This window comes from Acanthaster planci, linkage group LG06 (genome assembly GCF_054643075.1).
Source record: "Acanthaster planci isolate LZ-2023a linkage group LG06, COTS_SCS, whole genome shotgun sequence".
In the NCBI taxonomy this organism is placed as follows: Eukaryota; Metazoa; Echinodermata; class Asteroidea; order Valvatida; family Acanthasteridae; genus Acanthaster; species Acanthaster planci.
The window spans coordinates 9,361,070-9,386,018 of record NC_141782.1 but is presented as its reverse complement, the minus strand read 5'-3'; the positions used below and the strand labels follow the sequence as shown (position 1 = coordinate 9,386,018).

General features: G+C 39.4%; 2 protein-coding genes across 4 annotated transcripts in view; one reads left to right on the top strand and one right to left on the bottom strand.

The window, feature by feature from the left end:
- The window catches only part of impact (impact RWD domain protein), a 16,123-nt gene extending 8,789 nt beyond the window's left edge, over positions 1-7,334 (top strand). Inside the window, exons 10-11 of one of the 2 annotated variants that reach the window (XR_015425595.1) lie at positions 2-105; positions 7,153-7,334. Coding sequence is in view for 1 of the 2 variants with exons in the window: in XM_087137799.1 (XP_086993925.1) it covers positions 2-46 (45 nt within the window). In the remaining variant the exon portion in view is untranslated. Of the gene's footprint in view, position 1; positions 1,211-7,152 lie in introns of those variants that run through there. The other variant, XM_087137799.1, reaches the window with a different exon arrangement.
- Positions 1,088-24,949, bottom strand: LOC110975625 (cytoplasmic dynein 1 light intermediate chain 2-like). Of its 2 annotated transcripts, none has more exons than XM_022228237.2 (12): positions 24,811-24,949; positions 24,653-24,726; positions 22,142-22,258; positions 13,616-13,846; positions 9,213-9,388; positions 8,947-9,040; positions 8,114-8,249; positions 7,893-8,004; positions 7,345-7,446; positions 6,557-6,652; positions 6,063-6,180; positions 1,088-5,209 (listed from the first exon to the last, which is right to left on the bottom strand). In XM_022228237.2, the coding sequence occupies exons 1-12, from the start codon at positions 24,885-24,887 to the stop codon at positions 5,112-5,114; spliced, it is 1,431 nt and encodes a 476-aa protein (XP_022083929.2). In that variant the 5' UTR covers positions 24,888-24,949; the 3' UTR covers positions 1,088-5,111. The 2 variants fall into 2 exon arrangements, with proteins under 2 accessions (XP_022083929.2, XP_022083930.2); XM_022228238.2 differs by having other exon boundaries at positions 6,557-6,649.

Below are 24,949 nucleotides of genomic sequence, written 5' to 3'. Positions count from 1 at the left end.
GAATGAGGGAAGATCCAAGAAGAAGGGAAAGCAGAAAAGCAGATGATCACCTGGAGAGTCAGCTGATGTGTAAATTCAGCGGTAGACCAGCACCACGATGAATGGGTAAGATGACTCAAGATGACTCGGAGTACTCGAATGCGCACACAGAGATGCTTACATGTATGTGGTGGAACCGCGGACGCTTCTGAGAATCATTTTCCTTACAGCGTGCCCCTCCATGCTGCTGCACAAACGTTGGCTTCTGGTGCCAATCCGTTTGTATTTTTCCCATTCTCAGTCAGGAATTGCTCCTGTTTGGAGTCTGTGCAGGAAATCTGTGTGATCTTTGTTACATGCCGAGATAATCCCTTGAGAACACACACACTTACCTTACATACCTACTGTGGACATTCCTTTCTTTTCATGCAGTTTAGAAAACTCAGTGAAAATACTCATTTTTCTTGAACTGGGAACACGGTTTTTCAGCTGGCTTTTTGTACAAGGTTTCCTTGACTATTCCTCTTCCTTTTATGACAGATGACCCCTACCACAAAATGCCTCTAAACTTTTTCACAGAAGGGGAAACGTCCTGTGGATGTTTGTAAGTCCACAGAACATCTTCCTTTCCTGCACCATGTGGACATCTTTTGTTCACAAGTCCACACTAGGTAGGTAAGGTTAGCGCAGTGTGCGTACTGTACTGTGTGCGTGTGTTGCACTAGTACCCAGAACATTTTGATTTTAAGGGATCGCCACCAAAATAGTTTTGCTTACTCTGTTACTTCACGTTGTTCACCCACTATCCTTTGTGCTTCTGAACAAAACTCCCATGCCCATAGGTGTCTTTTAAATATTCTCTACAGAAAATTTATATTCCAAATTATGCCTGTTACCTAAATTTAGTAGTAGTAAATCCCGTCTCAACCATGAGCAGAAAACAAATGGTTTTTATGGCCTCCAACGAACTATGTTGCTTTTTAAGTTGACGCAGGAGGATTTACCAATGGAAACTTTTTTGCCATTTTTGAACACTTTTATTAACCTAACTGAGCCCTTGCCTCATTTCAAACGACAAAATAAGAGGGCAAATACTAACTCCAGGAAATGTGGCATGCATCGCATTACATAATTTATTTCTTCATGTGCCTTGAAAAACAAACATTTTCAAGAAAACTGAGAAAAAAAAATTTGGAAAAATAAAACCCAAATCTGTAGATTTATAAACAAATTGTTTTTTCTTTCCATTCTACATTCTGCATTTTAATTAGTGAAGTCATTACAGAAATCGGAGCTTTCAGCCCCGATTATAATTGAATGGTAACATCTGCTGCTACAATTATATACTACACCTACAAATACATGAGGACATATACAGATATATATACACAGTTGAACAATATAACAAGCATTACGTCTAACGGCATCCTTCCATTCACACCACTAACCTCCCCAATCTCTCCAAAGCCCTAGACTCGCTCTGTTTTGTACCAAAAAAATAAAAAAATTGATCACTGTCTGGTTCGTCAGAGATTTTGTCATGCTCATTGTACTGATTCGGATCACCCATTGGCCAATAAGCCACCTTGGCATTACTTCTGACTGCAGTTGTCCCATTGTCACAATTCCGTGAGTAGGCGAGGTTAAAGCTGCAAGTAATGAACTGGACAGTGTCAGATTTTGGTGGAGTTGAAAAGCTTCCTTGCCACAAAATGCCAAAGGACTTGGGGGCTAGGGCATTGGATTAATCATTCCATATTGTTACAATTAATCATTTCAATAAACCAACCCCAAAATTTCTTCCTTTGCCCTATTCTACATGTAGTCCCTTTACAGCACAAAACAGGTTTTGAATTTCCAAAAATACTTTTTTTAAAAAACTGCATGCTTGCTTCATTGACTTGAAGAACACCATGCCACTTTGGTCATAGCTCCAAAGTTTGCAATTCCGTTTTTTTTTTGTCATAAATTGCACATTATACACTGTTTTTATATGATTAAGCAGCAAGCATTTAAAATTGGGATTTTATCAGTTCAACTTGATATACTTAACAAAAATCAAAATTATTTAAAAAAATGCATAAACACTGAGAATTCCCCTAAAATGTGCTCTAACACTTCCAGGTTTTTCCCCGCTTTTTACGAAGACTGCATTTAAAAAAGCTACATTGTGTTTTTGCCATTAACACACTAGCTATCACACTTTTCTTGTTTTCCCTCAAAGAACACATCCGTGCAGCTATTTTCCAAATCTTGCCTTCATTCACAGCTTTAGAAACCCCCAGTAATGGCAAAATGACTACACAAGCCATTGCTCACAAAAAAACGGGTCGATTTACTTTCTGGCAGAGCCGACATCATGTGTCAATCATTACGGAGTACTAACTTCCTGACAGATCTTGGGATCGGTCATGACATGTTTAGAGCAGAAGTAACAAGAGGCTTGTTCATTAAAGGCTCTGTTTATACTCCTTTATTTTCATCAGTATATTAATAATGTGACAACAACATGACAATTATCAGACTTTAGGAGGGGGAGGTGGGGGTTTCTTTGAACTTCAAGTTGAAATCTCTTTCCTAAGTGTGCTTCAAGCTGCTTTCTGGGACAATGTTTCGCTGCAGTCCTCTGAATATCTACTGATACGCGAGACATAAGAGATGTTCACAAGTATGGGCTGTAAACGTGGATATGAGGAGGTTTCTTTTCACTTGTTACCACATAAATCTTGTAGCGGTTTTTATAAATACCTTATGTGTACATAAATATGCAACTGGCCTTGTTGATTGCTTCACTTTACTAACATGCCAGGATTAGTACTCTGACCAGTTCCAGATCCATTAAAAAAAAATCTAGATTTGTAGAAAAGACAACCAAGGGTACAAATAATGGCAAAACAAATTCGCATGTTTTCTGATGCAAACTCATACATGCGACAGGGCTATCTGAAACACACTGACGCATACAGACATTCATTAATCTACAATGGGACAGGAATGACTCAACTGGAGTTCCAGAAGAAAAATCCCATCTCCCTACTGACAAGACAAAGTAGCTGAAGTTCCCTTTTACCGTAAGTAATTCTTGCTGCAGGGGAAAAAGACATCATTAAAGAGTGATATGAACTGTACATACTAACTACTGTACTATGAAATAGTCTGTGATGCCAGGAACATTAACTGGCCCATTTCAGATTCCGATTTCTAATAAAAAAAGCCCTCTTTTAAGCACAATGACCCCGGTATCTGGAGAAAATGAAAATGATTGAATAAGTATTAACATGGATGCACTTATAGTGCTTACATTTGTAGTAACTGCAACAGACTGTGGCTCCAAACTGAAAACATCACAGACAATCACTGACTGTCTGCAACTTGTACTTTTTCCCTGCTTACCAGAATCTCTACAGAGACTACATACATGTATGAACTGAGAAGGTCTTCCTCCTTGTCTTGCCAATGTGAAAATGACCACACCAAATCTTAATTTGAAAACGTAGAAATTCCCCCCAGCATGTGCCTGCAACATGCAGTCAATCTGACAGTGCAACTAACTTGATATTTGCTTTGAAGCTTTGATTGTCACAAGCAAGTTGCCAAAAATATTCAACCTAGAGAGAAGCAGCCCACTGAAGAAACTTCAAATTTATTTCAATGTAAGAAAAAAAAAGCATCTTTTATAGAGGTAGCAAATTATGCCGCATTAATTAAAAGTGAACTCTCATTATGTCAATGGAAAACTTCACCTAACCTTATTACCTTACAAAAATGGTCGAAATTGTTGCGATTCAAAATAAACAATGTAAATGTAAAGTGAATTTTATTTGAATAAAAAAAAGGACTTGACAGCTGTGCAAATTTGAAGCCACTAATGAAGCCCTAGGAATGCACACATTACTGCTGCCACACTTTTACCAAATGTCCCTAAAAACCCACTAGTTCATAACTGTTACCTCAGCTTATCATGGAATTGAAGCAGCCATTAACAATTCCATCCATTGAAACAATCTTAAATACTATTACAAACTTTGTTCTGCATTGGACAAAAAAGACAAGTTGTACAAATAGAAACAGAATGGTTAACCTCATTAGTTGTTTTGTATAAAAAAATGGAGCCAAGCAGAGATTTCGGTCTGAAAAATGTAAATGTTTTGTAATGAAGCTATTAGTGCAGAGCAAAACAGGGAAACTATTTGGATCAGGTTAAAGGGTACTTTCATGAGCATTGTTTTAAATGAGTCAGGTTCTTTGAGAAATGTCTAAAAGTCTATTAAATAAGGAATATGACGTTCAGCTGACAAGCACCTGAATATAGAGCAGAATAAAGTGACATACACTAATGTGCTACAAGTGCGTGTAGTTAATAATGCTGCTGAATGCAAAAGTGTCCTGCAGCAGGGAAGTACCGTTGCATTTTGTTGACAAGTTCATGAGACCTATTTGGCTCTTGCTGTCAGGTCTTGTTGGATTCGGCAGGGTGTATAAAGCCGTTGCACAACACCTCCCTCTCTTGTGACAAAGAGAGAGGCTGCAAATCACTGCCCATGGAACTTGGTGCACTTTCAGGAGGAAACTGCTCATGAATTTTGCGCCTTAAACGAGGGAACAAGTTCACGCACAAGCAGTGATATGGCCTCAAAGAGCATCATTGCCTTGTAATACAGTTTTGACCTCTTGGGAGCAGGAACAATGCCGTTCCTTGATCCTGTGAAATTTGGCATGCCAAGTGGAGCCCTCGCATGAGTTAGCGACAGACAGCAGTTACTTCAGCTCCGGATTTGTTGTGTATAATACATATGCAACCATGCAATCACTCTATCACAGCCATATGAGGAGCCTGTGGTGTTCCCTAAAGTCACCTTATTCAGTATTTTATTCATTACATCATCAAGTGCCAAACTGCGACACATATTTACGTCCCATGAAACTACCCCAAAATTGAATTTCTTACTCCACATAATGGCAAGCTTTTTCGCACATACCTCGAGAGACTGGCACCAGAATTTACTTTTCAATCTGCAATTAAAGAGCGACGTCCATTTGCGGAATTTTCTTTAAAAGGTTTCATGTACATTTACACTGATAGTTCTGCCGCCACTGGTATTACTGTTCCCTGGTACCCAGACATCACCTTGCTAGGATGCGCCAGTTGAGTTTTGACCGGGTACAGACTTGCGCCCCCTTGTCATGCGGTCTAACTCCGCTGCTGCATCGCTGCGTACTGATTTGTCTCCTGCCGAAGCAAGAAAAAAACCCCAAAACCTGATTATAAAGACACCTGCTGCTATGATTTATGGTAAAATTATTTAGACATAAACCGAGCATATAAGAACTGTTCTGCCTATGGGCATACAGAAAAATAAAGTTGCCCGGGTCAGATCTTGCCCTCAGAAATCATTATGGAGAAAGACACATAGCTAACAGCTGGTGTCATGTCATGCTATTTCTAAAAATTGCATGAGGTAGCCAGCAATGTTACTGGAGCAAACCAAAAGTTATCCAAACTGGCAGTGAAGGCTCTAAGTCTTAATGCTGTAGAAGTGATCAAATTCAGCCTCGCTCAAAGGAGCACTCGGGTACTGGGCAGTCAGAAAAACAGGCAAATTTCTACAAGACATGGAAAGTGCATGAAGTATGAAAAAAGGAAATGGCATGATCTAATAAAAAGCTTTGAATTCCTGGCAAAATCTCTATCCCCTCTATCTTTCAAGCGTGGTATAGTTCATACCAACATAGTACATAGTATAGTTGGTCAGCAGTTTTGTAGTGTTTTATCCCTCATTTCAAACAATTTCCCATGATCTGGAAAAGACTCCAGGCCAGTTTGCACATCTACATGAAACAGCTACATGAGCAGCTGCATCAGGAGATATATCAACAGTCTTGAACAGTCAAGAAAGATAGATTTCTAACCAGTGCTTCTAGGAAAGGCACACTGAGGATTGACCTAATACCCATGCTATAAATGTTCTTCCCATCTGCACTAATTTCCAATGACCCCATGATCCCAAATTAAAGGTAAAATCATGATACCCAATTTAGACTGCATGAGCCCAGAGGCACTGATATTATCTGCAGTTACTGACCTGGTTTCGGACTTGCCGGTGACCCTGGTGAACCTGCCCCTGTTTTCTTACTGAGTAAACTGTTGAAGAAATTCGCTAACACTCCCTCGTTGGTGGCCCCTGGCTTGCCCGGCTCCATCTGATCAAGGAGGAACACCAAAATTGAACAATAAATGGCCTAAATTTACAAGTCTAAAAAAAAAGTTTCCATTACTAAAATCCAAAACCAACAAATGAGACCTAAAAGTAATAAAACAAGGTTAACCGGACTGCATCTGAAATCAATCTAGTTTATTTCTTATGTTTAAGGTACTGGAAGTGAATGCCGCTTAAGAAAATTACAGACTCTGCCTACTGATTCATGCAAAAGGGAAATATAACAATGAAGAAAACTAGATTTGTAGTGTTAATGGAGTTAGACATCTCTGACATGGCGCCTATTCATGCCATTCATACCTGTAGTAACTGGAGGAAAGTACAGAAAAAAAGGAGCATTTCTTGCCAAACTTTCTGACCTTTGCTTTTCCTGATGCTGTGATGGGTGAGACACTGGCTACGTTAGCTTTCCTTTCTGGCGTCCTCATGCCCATCGGTCTCTGTGGAGATTCCTGCTGTATGACGGGTAAAAACGTAAAAAGGAAACAATAATGTGGATTGCTAGACTGTTCAACTAAGCTGGCTGTTTCAGCAGACAAGCTGATGAACAAGGAAATGCACAAAATAAAAACACTGAGGCTTATCTGTTGTTTAACTGGAGAAGTGATCTTGTTGAATGTGGCAGGTTATTTTAACAAGCAGACTAGAACGTAGGTGGACCGTAACAAAGCAACACATGATGAGGCTTTGCTGGAAAAATATATCACAGCTCAACACAGCTTCTTTTAAAAGCAAGACTGACAGATAGGCAGGCATTCTTACAGCAACACATGGTGACACTTTCTCGCTGCTTGGCTGTAGGAATGATCTTGCTCAAAATGGTTTTAGTTGTTTCACTGGACAGACTGACAGAAAGGCATTCAGACACAGAAATACACAAGGAGAGACTTCCCCATTGGTTTCATTGCTGGAGGGTTATTTTTGCTTGACATAGTTTAGTTATTTCACTGGACAGATTGACAGATACTGGTAGACAGCTACACAGGGAGAGACTTCCCCACTGCTTAGCTGGAAGGGTACTCTTGCTCATTTGACAGTCTGACAGACACAGAACTACACAAGGAGAGACTTACCGGAACCTGCTGCTTGGCTAGAGGGTTGTTCTCGCTGGCTTGACAGACAAAGAACCACACATGGAAAGACTTACCTGCTGCTTGGCTGGAGGGATGTTCTTGCTCAACATGGCTTGCTGTTTCATCAGGAAGACCTGTTCATCTTCAGCTGTTACTTCTTTACTGTCTTGTAATGGCTGTGATTCACAGAGAAAACTAAACAAATTAATTGATGCGATACTTAAAGTATGCTGGCAGCTAAAGGCATTAACAATTTTGACAGTACACCGCACACGCCAACATTGGAAGTCAGAAAACAGAACACCGAGTGTGCAAACAATGCAAGTGTCTTGGCGCGAAACCCTGTACAGGTTGGGTCCAAGTATAGAATGTAATATAAAGCCACAGCCAAGAAATTTGGATCAGAGGAGATAAACCTTTCTCAGTGCACTGTGCTGTTGTGGCAGTAGGGACAAGCAAACTTTCCAGAAGTTGCCAGGTAATTTACAAGATATCCTTTCAGGTAGTTACTTTTTCTTCTGTAAAATTGGAAAATCTTAACAGTGCAATTTTTAGGCCTATGGAAAGTTGAAAAATCTGAACACTTGGCTTTTTTTGATTGAGTACAGTTACATGTACTTACCTTTCTGATAGCTGGTTTTTCTATGACTTCCCCAAACGGTTCTTCAGGGTTTATATTGGGCATATTTTCATAAAGAATGCCTATCTTCTGAAGATTATCCCAACCAGAAGGCCTACACAAAAAGAACGATACACATCAATTATAGTTAAGAGCCATAGTACCACACTGTCGGTAGGGAGGTAAGGAGGGGTGTTGGAAAAGGAAAGAGAAAGACTACTTACACAAACAAGGCGTCCTTCTCTACGACTAGTGCTGGCTTGTGGAAGGGAAAGCCATATATCCTGTGCAGCAGGTATTTGTAAAGTAGATCACAGTTCTTGCCCTCCTTTACCGATGTATAGAATAATGCTGCACCATCTACATGACAGATAACTTAAGGAATATAAATATAGTCACGGGCCAAGCTTTTAACAGTCATATTGGCAATACTGCAATTGTCAGATTTTCAAGCAAGTACATTTACACAAACCTTTTAACTAACATACATGTAGATTTATCCCTCTTATAACTTAAACCTTCCCCTGTTCAAAGTGTGCAGTGTACATCTGGTTGAAGTCCAATAACTTGTTATCCCACAGGTTTTGGGTGGATCAAACATGCACAGTATTGGCTGTTTGACTACCAATGTAAATAAATGTATGAACTAGTCTACTCTTTAAAAGCTTGGGCAAAACAGGTATTTCATTTTGAGACAACAAACACAACATTTCTTATGGATATCCATGGCCTCCCAGTAGCATACACAGTGTAGGCCACAACTGACATATTTTTTGAACTCACTCCTTATTAAACATGACATGAAACTATTTTACAAAAGTGTGCCATTATCCATGGAACAAAATTCATGGAAAGAGGCCAATGTCCACTTCAAGTCGTTCACAGTGGCTTCAATAATTGCTGTCTAGTTACCGTCCAATGTTTGATCAGTGTTACTGGAAATATTCTTAAGAATGCAACCTCCTCTTCAACTTATCCTGCAACATCATGTGTCTATTTCTGCACAAGTAAATCTCCCAACACTATTTTGCACAACAAACAAATCTGGAAAGGATACAATTCAGGCAGAACTTTCTGATATGTTGTTGGATGAAGTCTAGATGTTCCATCTTAAAGTCATGCTCCTTTTCCAAACTAGAGATTGCATCTGACTGTAAAATGAACAACATAAAGCAATTCACATACTAGAATGCCATTAAAAAAATTAAAATGACCCGAAGTCTTCAAAACCTTACAAGCATAATTTTAGTCCAAAGAATTAGATCAAACAAAACGGAAATACACTTTCACTGCAGTCAATGGCTTAGTCTTCATGGGCTTTACCTTTGTAACAACAACCACCATCGGTATTCCCAGGTTATGTGTGAGTGTGGTTTCTCCTAATGGAAGCAGGATCTTCTCATCTTCCCCACCCACGGTGCCAGGAGCTGTTGTTCTCCTGGGTGACTTTGGGTCCTCCCCCTCTTCCGGTTCAACATACTCTTGGAATTGTTGCACCACTGTTGGAACCAGAAGAAAATCCGTTGAGACACAAATTTTTATCAAACCAAGATCGTCATTGTAACTCCCCAAGCATTTCTGCTGGAAACTTTTCTGAATCCTCCAAAATCTTGTACAGATACAAGACCCTGGTGGCATGTGCCTTACATTCTGTGGGCAATAATGCCTATAATTTAAAAGTAATCTTATCTGGGCTTGAGGGCTCTGAAATCCATTAATGAGAATCCACACAAATTACATGTAAGGTGTTGATTTGAGCACTATGTTTGGAACATCTTTCTTTGCTTTACAATTCTATGACCTGTCCCTCCAAACAGAAAAAGGGAAGAAAATAAAACAGCTAAAAGCACATTAACTAAATACATGCAAATCTGCACACACATGGGCTTCTGTCCGTTCTACCTGGAAATATACATACAGTGTACATGCACCCTATTCTCTACCTGAATAGCACATTCCATACTGTAACTGTGATCACTCATTTCAATGGGTCACACCACAAACATATGCTACACTGTGAACTGTGTCCTCCAAAGTGCCAGTGGCCAAACGAAGCAGTCCTGGACACAGATGTGATAAATTTATCCTCTACTTGTACATTATTGGATCTTACCGATGTCCCTTTCAGGGAAGCAAAACCTAATTAAAGGTGTACGTGAAATACATGTACATGTATCAGCACTCACTAATGTAAGGTTGTTAGCCTTCGTAAGCCAGACAGGAAGCGAATAACAATACTACCGCTAGGATATCACAGACATGTATCATGACAGTTAATAATGTCATGTACTTTCCGAGAAATTTTAAGTGAGGTTGTAATGAGACTGCATGTCCAAGTACATGTACAACTATGCCATGAAAAAACACATTCCTTTGCAGACATGTTTTGAAAAACAGTAAATAAGGACAAGACAAAACATGTTACTGTAAGAATGTCAAATCAAAATAACCAAAGGGGTTAAAGGTTAAAAACTGGGTTTCTTTCAATCCTTGCTCTGAAATCTGAATAGGAAAGATCATATTTGCTGCATATAGTATCACCCAATGATTACAAATAATTAATGATGAAACAGAGCACCTAACTCGGGGGGGGGGAGCATGCTCAGTCTCCACTAAGTTAATTTTGCTGAGCAGTAGTTAATGGAGTCTGTCACTAAATACATCATGTAAGCATGCATGTACATGTACAGTAATCACTTTTTCTGTACAATGATGCACCTGTCACACTGAGATGGGAGGGAATGTGATTTCTTCATCACTTTGACGAGCAAAGCAATGCATGCTTTGATTACTGATGAATGCACCAGTCTTAACAACAACATGCATTAATTTTACAACTAATTTACATATATAATTCATAATTAATTGATTTTTCCATGGACAAGGACTGCCCAGCTGCTATAAACAGAACAATGGCATGTGCCAGCTAGAGTTTTAGTTCACAGGCACATGTACGGTATATCATTGTCTGTCATTGACTGTGCATCCTATTTGTGCTATGAAGTTCCTAGCTTCTTGTCAGTTAATACGCAATGATTTGCAATCACATGCACATTGCGAGAATAATGTAAATGTTCAAGTACATGTACTTGTTCCGGTATGTGTACAGTGTACACGTTCAAAGTGTGGACGTTGAGCAGTACAGAACAATAGGGTGTGCGACTGACTGAAGTCCACAATGGACAATCGCATACCTAACATACATGTATGGCATGTCTTCCTGAAAAGTTCAAGTGTAGGTTTGAACAAAAGGGGAACAATCGGGGGAGTACAGCTTACAAAGATGTGTACACACATGTACATACACTGTATGTACACTGCTCCAAACTTAGTTTGGAAAAAGATACCGGTATCCTCAAACATGATAGGTGTTTTCCAAAGAATTCTGGACTCAAACACCATGTGCTAGTATTGATCTGACTGATATTAATAGTTGGCAGACTCAACCTAAATAAAATGCAGTGCATTGTAAAACATTTTTATAAAATGATGTTTTACTTCACGTGCCGGTATCATGAACGTGTACATGTACGTAAATGTACACTGGCCTTTTAAAATGACATTTGCAACTGTTTGCGTTGCTATGACATGTAAATTGATTCATTTACATTTGCCTTGCTATTTGTAAACATTGCTGTGCGTATCAAACGTGCATGCATATTTAAACAGCAATATCTGCATTAAAGATGGCTGTGCAATATGCCATCTGATACGTACTGTAGTATCGGGAATTAAGGTGCCATTTTGACACTTATTCGAAAAATGCACCAGTTGATTAACAGTTTAAACCTCCTCATCTTCATGTAAATACCAGCTACCGGTACCTACATGTATCAACCGGTACCAGTACATGTACACAGTAATGAGAGTTGGCAAACAATGTACGTGACAGAAAACCGGTGATGTTAGTCTGGTTCTTGCCCAGAGCGAAAAAATAAGGCCATAGAAGCCTGAATACCTTAATACGGCCTCAAAGTAGCCCAAAATTTGACATGAAATATCAGGGGTGAGATTAAACCAATGATAAAAATACATGTAGCTGAAAACAGCTGAAAAAAGGCATAAAGAAGCTGACCTGTGAAAATATCCTATACTTTTGTACAACGTACACAGCCAGTGAGGATAAAACACTGAAATCCAAAACAAAGCTGAGAAATCTCACCCCTAAAATAGCCGGAAATCAGGCTTTTGCCTAAAAACATTTATGGACACAATGTCTCAATTTGTTGCAGTCCAAAGATTCCCCATTAGTTGTAATACTGCACACTAGTTGTTTTTTTAAATTCAGGATATTTCCAAGCCAAAATATCATGCCAGTCAAAATCAGTTGTACATGATGTAAATTGATTCTTCTTCCCAAATCCTGGACGAAACTCTCTTTTGAAAAAAAAAAAATTGTATTCTGATTGATCGTTTACGTACATAAATGAAATGACAACATCTGTACTTAAAATATTTGCACGTACCTGGATCTGTTTATAATAAAACCAAATTATAGTTCAGCTGGAGTGAGTCATAGTCACCGTGCATTTTAAGTATACAGCTCATGCCTGCTTAGCCAAAACCAATCGTTAACATAAACTTAACCTTATCCACCATTCACTGAAATTTATTTTACTTTTTTTTCAATGCGGGCATTCCTTTTGTTATTGTACAATTTTGGTATTTCGCCCGACACAAATTGTGCGCATGTGTATTTGTTCAGTGTAATTCTACCATGGGGAGTAACTGTACAGTAATAAGTACGCCAACTGCATTTTTCTACACTTTATAATGAAGTCCATCAGTTCACCAATATTGTACATCAGGTTTTATTGAGGTTCCACTTATTTTTGACATGTACATGTATTTTGAATGACACAACCTTAGCTGATTTTGCAAATTACAAGCACTGAAATCTACAACTCAAATAAAACACTTCTATTACTGTGATGTTAAAGATGTAGTTCAACGATGGAGGAGACTTTCCAACAATATGTCTTATAATGTAGGGTATACCCATCACAGAGACAAGGTTTTAAACAGTGTATTTAAAACTCAATGGCAAGAAAGAAGTTTGCAGTTTTAGGGGTCTGGCGGACTCAAAAAGAAAAACAACAGTCATTGGTTTCATTTGTCATTCTGTGAAAGTGTTACATAATATGTGGGAGACGGAATACAGTACCTACGACTATTTGCTGCTGTACAGCATGTACATAATAATAAAGGGCTCCATGCCTAGTACCAGTCTCAGCTTCAGGGTGTTTTCTGACAGTGACGCTGATGATAAGTCGGTTTCTTCTCACTCCTAATTGGAATATCTTGTCAATGACATCAGTAGCACTGAGGCGGTTTTGCTAAACCAATTTTAGTCCGAACTTTGGGAAGCACATGCCATCAACAATACAGTTTCCAGCAACGCGTACACAACAAGATTGTTTACTTTACACTTTTTCGGGTTTTAAGATGAAGAATCCACCTCAAGTAAAAAAAAATCTTTTCAAAGACGGCCAATCCAAGACTATTTGTGACTATTGACTGTTACGTGTATAAAGTCTAATTCAAATCCAACCTAGTCCAACAAGTTTTAACTTTTTTTTTTTAGAAACAAAAAAATGTGAAATTGTTTTGAAATTTAACTAAAAGGAGGACAGAAAAAGAGAGTGAGCAGTGAGAAAAAAAACAATAAATTTACACCAAATGCTGCCCTATAAAAAATTCACATCAAAAAGGAGAAAGTGACTTACATCTCTCCTCCAGTTCCCGTAGTCTCTCAGGCGGCATCCTCAGCGTGTCTATGTGTCGTCGAAGCAGCCCCGCCCACTTGTTCAGCATATCCAGGATTGACCAGGGCTTGGACATGTCCACCATCAGGATGGCCAGGCTGTGGCTCAGGCTGGCCGGGGTCAGCGCAAACTTGAGAAGCTCCGAGTGCTCGTCCTCCCCACCCAAGATCCACACGCCGCACCGTGTACTGTCTGCCAGGCACAAGAGTCACACACAACATTTAAGCAGTGTCTTCCAACTGATGGAAGCAGCCTGGCTGTCTACCAAGTTTTGCTTGTCTGATGCCAAGTATAATAAGTAGCGGTAAGCTTTGAAATCTGGCCACCAAGTTTAAACTTCTGGGTGCTACATTAAAGTTCTGTAATATTTCATCTAACACAAATATAAATGTAATGTAAAATAATAGATGGAAAAAAATGTCTCCAAATGTGTAAAACTGCTTTCATTTCTTATGGGAAAAAACCCAAACTACCCTTTAGATGTCCAGAAATACACCAGACCCGAACTAAGAAATGGGAGAGGGTGTTTCCAGCAAGAGGGCTCGTAACCTTGTCCTAATTGGCTTTGCCCTACCCTCCCCCATTTCAATATTTTTATCAGTCCCCACTCAGTTTAAAATTTAGAATTTTGAGAACAATGTTTTCAAATATAAATAAATGCTGGAATCAAAAATTAATTTTGATTAATTAGAGCATACTGGGTCTAACAGAGCTGCTAATTACTGACCAGAAAAATTCATGACGAACAAAAACATCCAGCTGTTCAAAACAACTTCCCAGCATAGCTGTTAACATATTTTCATTTTCAATGCATGGCCAACTTTCTGTGCTTTGCACTGGCTACAAAATGTAGATGAGCCCAAACAGTGGCTGGTATTCTGGCAAGGACACTGAAAATTTATCAAGGCAAGAAAGAAATTAATGCAGGAAACCAAAGAGAGTCTCAACAGCAACATGAATGTATAAATTTATTCATTATAGAATGTCATTTAGTGCATGTACCGGTACATGTACCACATAATGGGATACATAATCTTCACTTCCGATTTCTTACCATTCTACAGTAAGGTGTCTAGGCGATTCAATAACAGATGGTACTAATAGCAATTGCTCTGTACAGTGTAGTACAGTACATGTACATGTAACATCTACATGTAAGAGTACACTTAGTTAGACAGGTCCCATTGACTGGTTCATGGGCAGTTGATTACTTCCCACAGCACAGCAACCAGATATTGCTACCACCTGATTCCACTCAAATATGAAGACTCTTAAAGGAGACTACCGTGAATGCATAATGTACATGAAGATTGGAGGAATGATGCTTAGCCTAAAAAAGTGTTTGTAATAAAATCCTGGGAAATTACCCCGGTAGAATGCGTACACATGAGTAGCAAAACAATTCAGTTCCTTTTTGATGCCTGTCACTGTTTTGTTTTTTATAACTATTTGCTACAGGGTGCCATTAGGGTGATCTTATGTTTTGCTAACCAACTGCCAGAAACAACTGCATGTAGTACCTTTTCGGACTGCATAACAATGGAAATGGCATGTTAGATGTACATGGACAGGTTGTATGTACAGAGCATACATGTAGGTACCGGGTACATGTACTGAGGCTGTGTGTTCAAAGTTGTGACTGTGACTGTGGCTGGAAAGAACATGTGCGTATGGAAACTACTAGCTACATGTACATGAAGCAGACCCTGTACAGCCACTTCTCATAGACGTTTGTGTTATTCCCAGCGATAGCCAGTTGTTTCTGACACAGCCAAAGGGTGTCCATGTTGAAGATAATCTGCCAGCAGTGTACAAAAACCTGTGTCATCTCTTGCACAGTATGCTGTGGTTTGCACAAATTGAAAAACTGGTTGGGCATACATGCATACATGTATGTGCATGTAAGTAATGGTAGATATTGTAGATGATGAAGTTCCCTTAATGGTCTTGGTCTGCCCAGATCCCATTGCTGAATAAATTCTACATGTGATGTTGAAAGCCCTTTAAGCCCTTACTGTTGAATTCTTTAAAGTATCCATCTGTGCCGGAGTCTAAACTGAAAAGTTAAAGAGATGGTCTTCCTCACTCACACTAGTTCCCCCAAAAGTAACACTAGAAAAAGGAAACTGTCTTCAAAAGGACAACTTCTGAATTCCCGCAGGAAAATCGTACCTTTCTTTAAATGCCTGTGGGCAAACAACTGTCTTTGTCATACATCTGTCTTGGATACTGTTTGTTTATTGGCCCAGATCGATCACATGACAGGGCGACATATCTGCATATGACACTCACCGTGAGACATTTCATTCTACTGATGGTGCGTTCATGCCCACGCATATGCGCGTGAAACAGAAGAGCTTTGGGAAGTTTGAGGATGAACATAACTTGCGGTCCTTTAGTCAGTTTTGCATGATACCCATGATACATTTTGTGCATAGGCTACCCGGGAATTTGATCAATGATTGTGCTCGTACAACACTAGTTCCCATTCCTGCAGTATATAAGGTAATGTTGGGACCGCTAACCAGACTATATAAATGTAATCACTGGTACCCGCACTAGTTTCACATTAGAGTTTACGTAATTAACGAAAGTGAGGGGACAGTGCACAAATGATATCGTTTACGTCTGTTGTGTTAATTGTACAGTTTTACAGTAGGCTCATCGTCTTCTGAAATTCAGACCTTGTTTCTTTGGATAAATTTCTTAAGATAGAGGTATAACAAAACAATTGTTGACTGCTTGGGCACACATAGCGCCCATGACTTCGCCTTGGGGCACTATGCGTCCCTCGGGAGTTCAAAACGTCATATCCCACTCCACAGTGGTCAACAATTGTTAAATGTTACCAAAGCATGGGGAAGAACACAGAAACTGCAGACTACTCTTTTTAAATGTTATCAATCAGCTACATGTAGGTGAACATCCAGAAGAATATGTACACGTACAATTGTACCACTATGTACATGTACATGTACATGTACCATACATGTACCGATACATGTCCATGTACACTACATTTACTTGTGTGCAATGTACATACATGTACAGTAAGAAGTCTGGTATGCAGGCTACTACATGTACATGTTTACATGTACATGTGTGGATGTTGGAACAAGACTAAGCTTTAACACATTCATTTACAAGCTTATAAAAAGCAGCATACATGTACCATAAAGGTTGCAGGCCAATAAATACATACATGTGTGTACAGGTCCAAAATTGCCTGTGCGGACCAAATCACGATTTGTACTGTAGGCTGTCAATTTCTCTGCTGTTAGAGCCTTTCTTGGCACGTGGACTGGGGGGTTTGCTAAAAAGGTGGACGAAATGCAGCGGCAGGACTGTCAGCTTGTTTTTCTGAAAGTATCGGACCAAACGGGGCCCTCCAAATTGCTCTATTATGCCATGGAGTGTAGGCATCAATTTCCAAAATGGCGATGGGCCTCCTGACTGTTTTTAGGGGTGATTTTCTCTGCATGGAGAGAAATATCTTCAAAAGTCATTGGTTAAGCCACTAAAAATTGAAAAGAAAATGAAAGATGAGGAAGTGAGCTTTAATTCGATATGCGTCTTGGAACAAATGTGAAACTTGCGAGTATTTTTCTTGATTTTTGAAGTAGGGATATTTATCACTGTTGTCTATGGCAACTGATTTACTGGTCTGCAACCATAATGTACAGTGTACAATGTCAGCTCATGTACATGTACACTTGACTATCGTATACATGTACATTCACTACACATATATTTCTGGGTTTTTTGCACCAAGGGCTCATATTTCTCATAAATTCTGAAGATATCTTGGGATTGAAAACACTAAAGACATTTTGTCAAATAAATGATCAAGTACTAGTTGATTTTTGCTTGCTTCATTAAAATTAGACACATGATTTCACGGATTACCTTTTTTTCAGCATGGGACATAGACATGTTTTATTTAGGAAAATCTTAATGTGCATGTACTTTTACAATGTACATGCACATGCATGTGCCATACAAACAGACAAATATATCTGGAAACTACACTGTATACTTCCAAGTTCAAGGTAAAACAAAACTGACAAGGTGATGACCCTAATTGAAACAATATTACAAATATGTGTAATATGTTCAATACAATACATACATGTACACTGGAAAAAATACCCAAAATATGCCTGTACATGCAATGAATGTGACGTGATAAAATAACATGGGCCTGCACGTACATGTACGCCTACACACTACAAGGTGCATACATGTACATGTACCTGCCAGCTCTTTTTGTTTTGGCCCACCATTAAGGTCACATACATGTATTTATCACCAGGCAAGGGCCCTTACCTAGACAACATGTGGAAATCAATGACAGGTGGCGAATGCACTGCCAATTTGCAGTCACAATGACCCTTGGAATGGCTGATTATGAAACCCATCCTTGATATTGAAAGAGTGTACTAGTACTGCAACCATTTTCACACATCGCACATGGAGTGCGACTATTTTTCCAAGTTCAAGAAAAATACAGTGGGTTTGATGTGAGAGTTCTGCAAGTGATACATTGGAGTTTATGTTGAGTGTTGGAAGTTAGCACTCCACACTGGAGGATGAATGAACCTCATTGAAATTAAGTCTGAGTGGGCCTAAATGGCATTAACCGTGCTATCAATTACCAGTGCATGTACACTTTCATGTACATGCACATGTACCGGTATGTTGCACGCAATTTGATTGATGAAAATTTCAGTCCCTCATACAAGACAGGAAATGTTTAGTTTCAGCAAGGCAACTACACTACATGCATACATGTAGTTCATGTGCATGTGTTTTTCCCCCCTTTATGTACACTGCATTGAGAATCATCCATATCTGTCCTATTTGAATGTGCGTAAATGCACAACACAGATACCTAATGTAAACTACACGTATGTGCTAAAAAGTATAACTGCATGATTCACAGTAGTGCAAAACAGTAATCACAGCAAGTAGACTGCAGACAACTTTAATCAAACTTTGATTAACTTAAGTGGTACATACTGAGCATACTGAGTCCTACATACACGTATATCCTGCTTACGAACAATACCTCTGCCCTATGGGTACATGTACAACACTTGTCGCTGGGGTGAGGCATTTGAGCCAGGGGTTCAGGGCACATTTGAAACACTCATTTTCATTCACAAGTACAAGTACATGTATACACAAATGTAAAGGTTTGAGTGTAAAAGCACGTCAGCACATTGGACACCCTGTTTTTCAAAACACCTATCAGGGAGACATAATATTGCCTTAATAAGAAAAGTAGTCGCATTTCCAAAGTTTCACTATGAATTAAATATACATTAGAGTACAGGCAGGATGTACAAGTGGGTAAATTGGGGGAAGGGGCTCTACAATAAAAGTCTACATTATTTTAGCCAAAACTATCGGGGTAAGATGATGGTTAGTTATTTTTGTATCAATAGTGACAATGTCAGACTTAATGCTGTGCATAACTATTAATTTTCACTGGTTGAGTGGTTAAATTTCACAGCAGGTTATACAAATACACAAGAGCTGCACACATTTTTCAAGCCAGACAGCTTAAAACGTCAAGGAAAAAATTCAGGACGATGGCCTAAAAATTAATAGGCTTCAGGTTTTGGTTGCTGCTGTATGTGTTTTTAAAATCTTTTATTAGACTTTTTAACCAAAAGGAAACAGGCTCTGCATGATTTCCCAGGTTACATGTACCGGTAGGTCAGTCCACAGAAAAGCAAAACCGACTTGTTTGGCCGAAATTTTGTGTATGTGCATCTCTGTTCATCCCTGAAATGAAAATAAAACTTTACGACAATTTCTAAGGTGAAAATGACTAAATGTTAGAGTTGCCTCAGTCTGCGAAACAGCTTCAAAATTGGGCGCCGAACTTAACGCAGAAAGTACAGTGGACAGAACTGAGTAATTACAGCTCAAATATCAATCATTGCACATTGAAGCACATGACATACATGTGTTTCTGATGCCATTCACTTGATGTACAGAATTTAGAATAACAGATTTGAGTGTTTGACATTAGAGAAGTTTATTAACATAAAGTGCATGTCTGGCAATTCCAAAATGCTGGTAGGCTTTCTGTGCATCACACTGTTTATGTACATTGTATTGTCCGCCACTGGAAAGTACTGATGATAGTTGGCTACGCAAAGTCTTGCTGTTTGACAGTTGTGTGTGTTCAATAACTTGGATAGTGAAAACCATGAAAAGTATGAAGTTTAAAAGACACACATGAAAATGGCCTTTTGTTTTTTACTTATTTGTAATTGCCATGAATTCTGCAAGGACACAGAGACTTATAGATTAGGTGTCACAAATGCTGCCTTGTTATCCTAGATACAGGGTCATCAGCATGTGAATTAAACCCGAGCTTCAGTATAATACAGCAGTGGAACCATTGAAAACATTGCCATTTTTTAGGAATTGAAAGTGCTACGAGTATCACAACAGAAATGGTATGGTACTCCCACCTTTCCTTGGGGAAATTTTGTTGCAGATTAAAAAAAATAAAAATCTTTTTTGACACCCCCCTTTTTGCCTCCCCTCCTGTCCCAAACCAAAACCTGGATACATCAAGAGCTTAATGCTAACATATCTTTGCATTGCATGGGTTTTTGCTTTCTTTATATACAATAAGCATACTTGAAAACTTGGACTATCGGTCGACGGTGATGGATGAACTGTCACAGCAACAAGTAACACTTAAGAAGCTGTGAAGGCTTAGCATGTCCTCACAGTTGAGGTCAGGTGGCCAGTCTCACAGTTCAGGTTGATTGTAAAAGTGTACATGTAACACCCAAATTAGACAGGCAATGAATTATAAACACCTGTAAAAATTGGCTACAACTGAAAAAAAAGTGTCCAAACAGGTTGCTCATGACATGTTTTAAAAGGGGGTCCCCATTATTTTTTTCCCCCAAATCACCCTGTCTCCAAGACTCTGTTGCTGAGAAGTGTGGTGGACTGATACAGTGTCCAAAACTGTCTTTATTCCAAACAGTGTGTGCAAAAGACGTGGACCCTCTTTAGCTAAGTAAACAGATATATCCACTTTACTTATATACATGTACATGTAAGTACGAATACTGTGTGAGCTTAGTGTACAAATACCCTTTCAATGGTAGACAGCAGAATGTCTGGGCCAACTGTCTAGTTCCCATCTCCACAATTCATCAGTTAGAACGATGTATAGATTGGAAAAAGACAACTTCCAGCCCCAGGGAAATGTACATGTCCATTAAATAAAAGAAAAACAGTCTGCATCAACTAAAAGCATACATTGTAAAGTCGTTTCAGACTGAAGGAAAATCACCGCCAGATAGCAAAACACCTTCTCTTGTTGTTGAATGAAACCCACATACATGTACATGTAACATTCTGTTGTGCTGCCACATCTATGGGCAAGTTTTGTATTTGTATTTTGTATTTTCTGTATATCATCTATTAATGAGGGTAAGCTTCGATCAGTGTTTCCCATGGAGGCTCTCGGATTTACAACATTGAGGGTTGAAGGCTTACAAGGATGCCAGCGGCAGCTGCCAAATGGCCCACATCTGGAGAAGATAGGAGACTAGTACATGTACATGTATGAGAAGCACTTACACTTTTAGGGGTGGGAGGAAAACCCCAGGAAAATACATGTATCCTGGGTAAAACCCATGGAATCACGTAGGGACTGCAAACCCAACCCAAATGTGGACTGAGCCGGGAATCGAACCTGGGCCGCAAAGGTGGAAGGCGAGGAAAAAACCACTACACCAACCTGAGTTTGAGCAACTCTTACACTTTGGCCGATGCCGCCTGAATGTTGGATTGTTTGGATCATCTAGGAAACATTTGTAACTAGGCCATACAAGTACTGTGATACACCATGCCAATGTCCAAACTGTTTACAATACTTGTTTGTTTTGGTTTACTTGAAACAACTTAAGTTAACCCCTTGATACCAGGACTTTTTCTGAAAGCCGACTCTGAGAATTCCAGCCTCGCTTGACCACGAAGGCCACCTGCCAAACTGCAAATTCTCGGTTTGTGGCCCCGCGTGCTCTGCAAGCTTTGATTTACACAGCAAAAAGGCTTAATGTTCGGTGGCATGCGGCTCTACTCATGCTTCCACATTCCTGTTGCCTCTTTTCAAAGTGGGTACTATTGTGAAGCTGGTGATTATGATGCAAATTCGGTCTTTTCATTTTTTGGCAACACACAAAGGCCAATCACCATATATACAAGAGCCAGGGTATGCCTTCTTTCACCGTGTTTGCTCGAGCGGGCCGAGAACAATAGCTGAAAAGCGGGCTGACAGATCTCAATTTTTACGGCAGCTCTTACAGCTTCTCGGTGCGAAGGGGTTAAGAAATGGTGGAAACAAAAACCCAACTCAACTCAAACTCAGTTTTGGGTCAGGTCAGGTTAGTTTCAGGTCTAGTTTGCACTTTATCAAGTATTGGCAGCATTCTTGACACTACTCACCATCTTGATCTTCATCCTGGACGTCCAGATATAAATACTCCAACCCATGACCTTTCTTGGGATCATCTGCACCCTGAAGCCTTGATATAAGAGTTGTCTTCCCACATTCATCTTCACCTGCACACCAAACGGAAATTTCTGACATTCATTTTGGTTCTCGAACAATTCCTAAAGGGAAGCCTAAAGTGCATGGTAGAAAGGTCTTTGTTCACAAGTCAATGACTCCTGAGTTCCAGAACTGTGTAAACCATAAGATTTTTTCAAAACAAGTGAAGTAATTTTGGACTGATTTGGCTGCTAAGCCTACCTTGTGAAAGTTAAAAATTGAAACAGAAATGTAGCACCGTCCTTAAACTAAGAATTGCTATTAAGTGAATGTCAGTTGTCAGAGTTTATCACAACTGTCAAAGTATCAGATTATTTGAATAACTAGGAAATTGAAATTTTGTCAGGTATGCTTTTGCCCTACCAGTATCCCATTTCATTTCTTTGCTTCAGCCATGCAAAGGCATGCATCCATGTCTGCATGTCATGTTCAACCTGACATGCCTAACTGAAACATTATTGCCTATCCTAACACTACAAAGTAATCTTTAGAAGAATATGTTTCTGCATCCTTGAAAAAAAGGTCCAGTTTCTGGTGGGCATGACACAGTTTAAGAAAATCCAGGAGAGCTATAAATTGCTCTCCTCAAATCTCTCCCTTAAAAAAAAACCAATTAAAAGAAGTGGAAAATGAGGTCAAATGATAGTTTGTACCCTGGAGTCTATTGTTTCCACTTTCTCTGATTGTTTATAATGTTCTTGGGGCAATTTTTAAAATTAAGTTAGTTTTAGTTCAGTTAGAAACAGGTTTACGATACATACTGATAATCTCACTGCTTGTTTTTATTTGAACCAGAATTTTTATACTTCCAAATTAAAAAATTAACTATTTAGGCCTGACTAACTGTTACATTGTACTTGTAAGTTTCAACCTACATGTACATGTACAGTTCAACACAGTTGTACGTCATGTACTTGTCCCTTTGATTTAAATAAAAGTGGAAATGAGCCTTTTCATCCTGATTTGAGCATTGCTTTCAAAAGAAACCTGAAGGGGATTTGAAAGTTGAAAATGCACTTCAACTTTGTTCAGTTGATGCAGACTGTAATGAACCCACCTCAATCAAAATAGGAAAATGTCACACCAACACACGTGCATGCACGTGTGAACATAACAATGTTTACATATGATTATGGTCCGACATGCTGGACATAAATTCAATAAGCACACAAGCTGTATGTATGCATGGAGCAGTGTTTCACGATGACAAAAGCTCAAGGCACACCGCCTTCCGCTTAAGTGCCCTGTAAAGAAGATCGATACCGATTTGTTCTCTTTTTACTGAAAACTTTTTACTGACCGATAAAAATACCTAACAAATTGTATCATGTACAGCAAAACTGTGCACGACATACAATACACATGCAAGCATACGTATGTGTACATGTACAGTTGTGTGCAGAGCTGGTGTGAGAGCTGGTGTGAAAGCAGGCTGTGCTTGCGATGCAATGATCGTAATATATTCGTATAATAATTATAGGCCCAAATATGAAAGTCGCGGCGGGATAAATTGAAAGCCTAAGTTACAAATGAATCACAGTCCTTTTTTGGTGATGTTATCCACTGTGTTTGTCATATCATTGGTATATTTGTAAAGTGCCCTAACATTTTTGTAAGGGCGTGATTTGTTACGCTCCTTTAGGAGTGTTGAGGAACGTGGTAGGAGCGCCTGTGCAACTGCACTCCTTTAAAATGAAGGACTGATGACAGTGACAGTGTATTACAGTGACATAATGCAGACGGGTGTCAGTCACTTTGCCCCGTTTCCACTTTGCCCCATTGCCACTTGTAGCCCCATTCCCATATCTCTTAGTTCCTACTTTGCCCCAGCTTTGCCTGATTGAGTTTGGTAACTCTGGCATAAACAAGGAGCCTTTTCGTAAGTGGCGTGGATTGTGACAGCAGGTGACAATGGATTTGATAATAAATTGGAATAAAGAAAGAAATGACATTATTCCTTAGTTTTAAGTTTCATTAAACATGTCACAATTCCCCGTGGTCTTGTCTCATTTATATCCTTTCATCGTGTTCACTTGAGCCATTACTTCTGTGAATCTGTTTCCAAACAAACTTTACTTATAAGACAGAAAAAAATGCATGTCTCTCCTTTATATTCTCCTTGAGCAATTTTATGCACTTGAAAGTTTGTAGGTTTAACTTCGAAGTAATCAGACCATGGAAGGTAGGCAGTAGGGAAAACTGCCTTAGAAAAAAGCAGTTCCATGATTAGACAAATGCAACAAACGCTTCACCAGGCGGTCAGATGGATCTTCTGACCGGTGTCCATGGGCTGAAACGCATTGGTCACAGTAAAAGTGGCAATAGGGCAATAGGGCCGAAGTGGTCAGGGCCGGGAGTGAAGTGGAAATGGGGCGAAGTGACTGTAAAGCACGCAGACGACTTACCGAGAACCAGGATGTTTTTGCATGACGGCAACTTCGAACCAGAATGAGACGAAACCTCACCTAAAATTGACGACCTGAAAAGTGAAAAACACCAAACGTTAGACAAGACAAAGCTCAAGCTGACACCATGAGAAGTTCGCAATCGAAAGTGAACTTACCATAAATTCTGCAGCTCGTCTTCGCCGTTTTCCATGCCTGATGATCGGGCTCCACTTTTTTCGCCGACCGGCGCCATCTTGGATTCGTACGAAATTCCCGGATGAGACTTTACGTCATTTAAATCTCGGTTAGGGTTTC

Excerpts from the sequence above, each read along its gene's own strand:
- LOC110975625 (XM_022228237.2), bottom strand. The coding sequence starts at position 24,887 with ATGGCGCCGGTCGGCGAAAAAAGTGGAGCCCGATCATCAGGCATGGAA. Across the intron at positions 6,653-7,344 it reads TCCCTCCAGCCAAGCAGCAG|CAGGAATCTCCACAGAGACC; the intron begins GTAAGTCTTTCC and ends CCCGTCATACAG. Across the intron at positions 5,210-6,062 it reads ACCGGCAAGTCCGAAACCAG|GAGACAAATCAGTACGCAGC; the intron begins GTCAGTAACTGC and ends TTGCTTCGGCAG.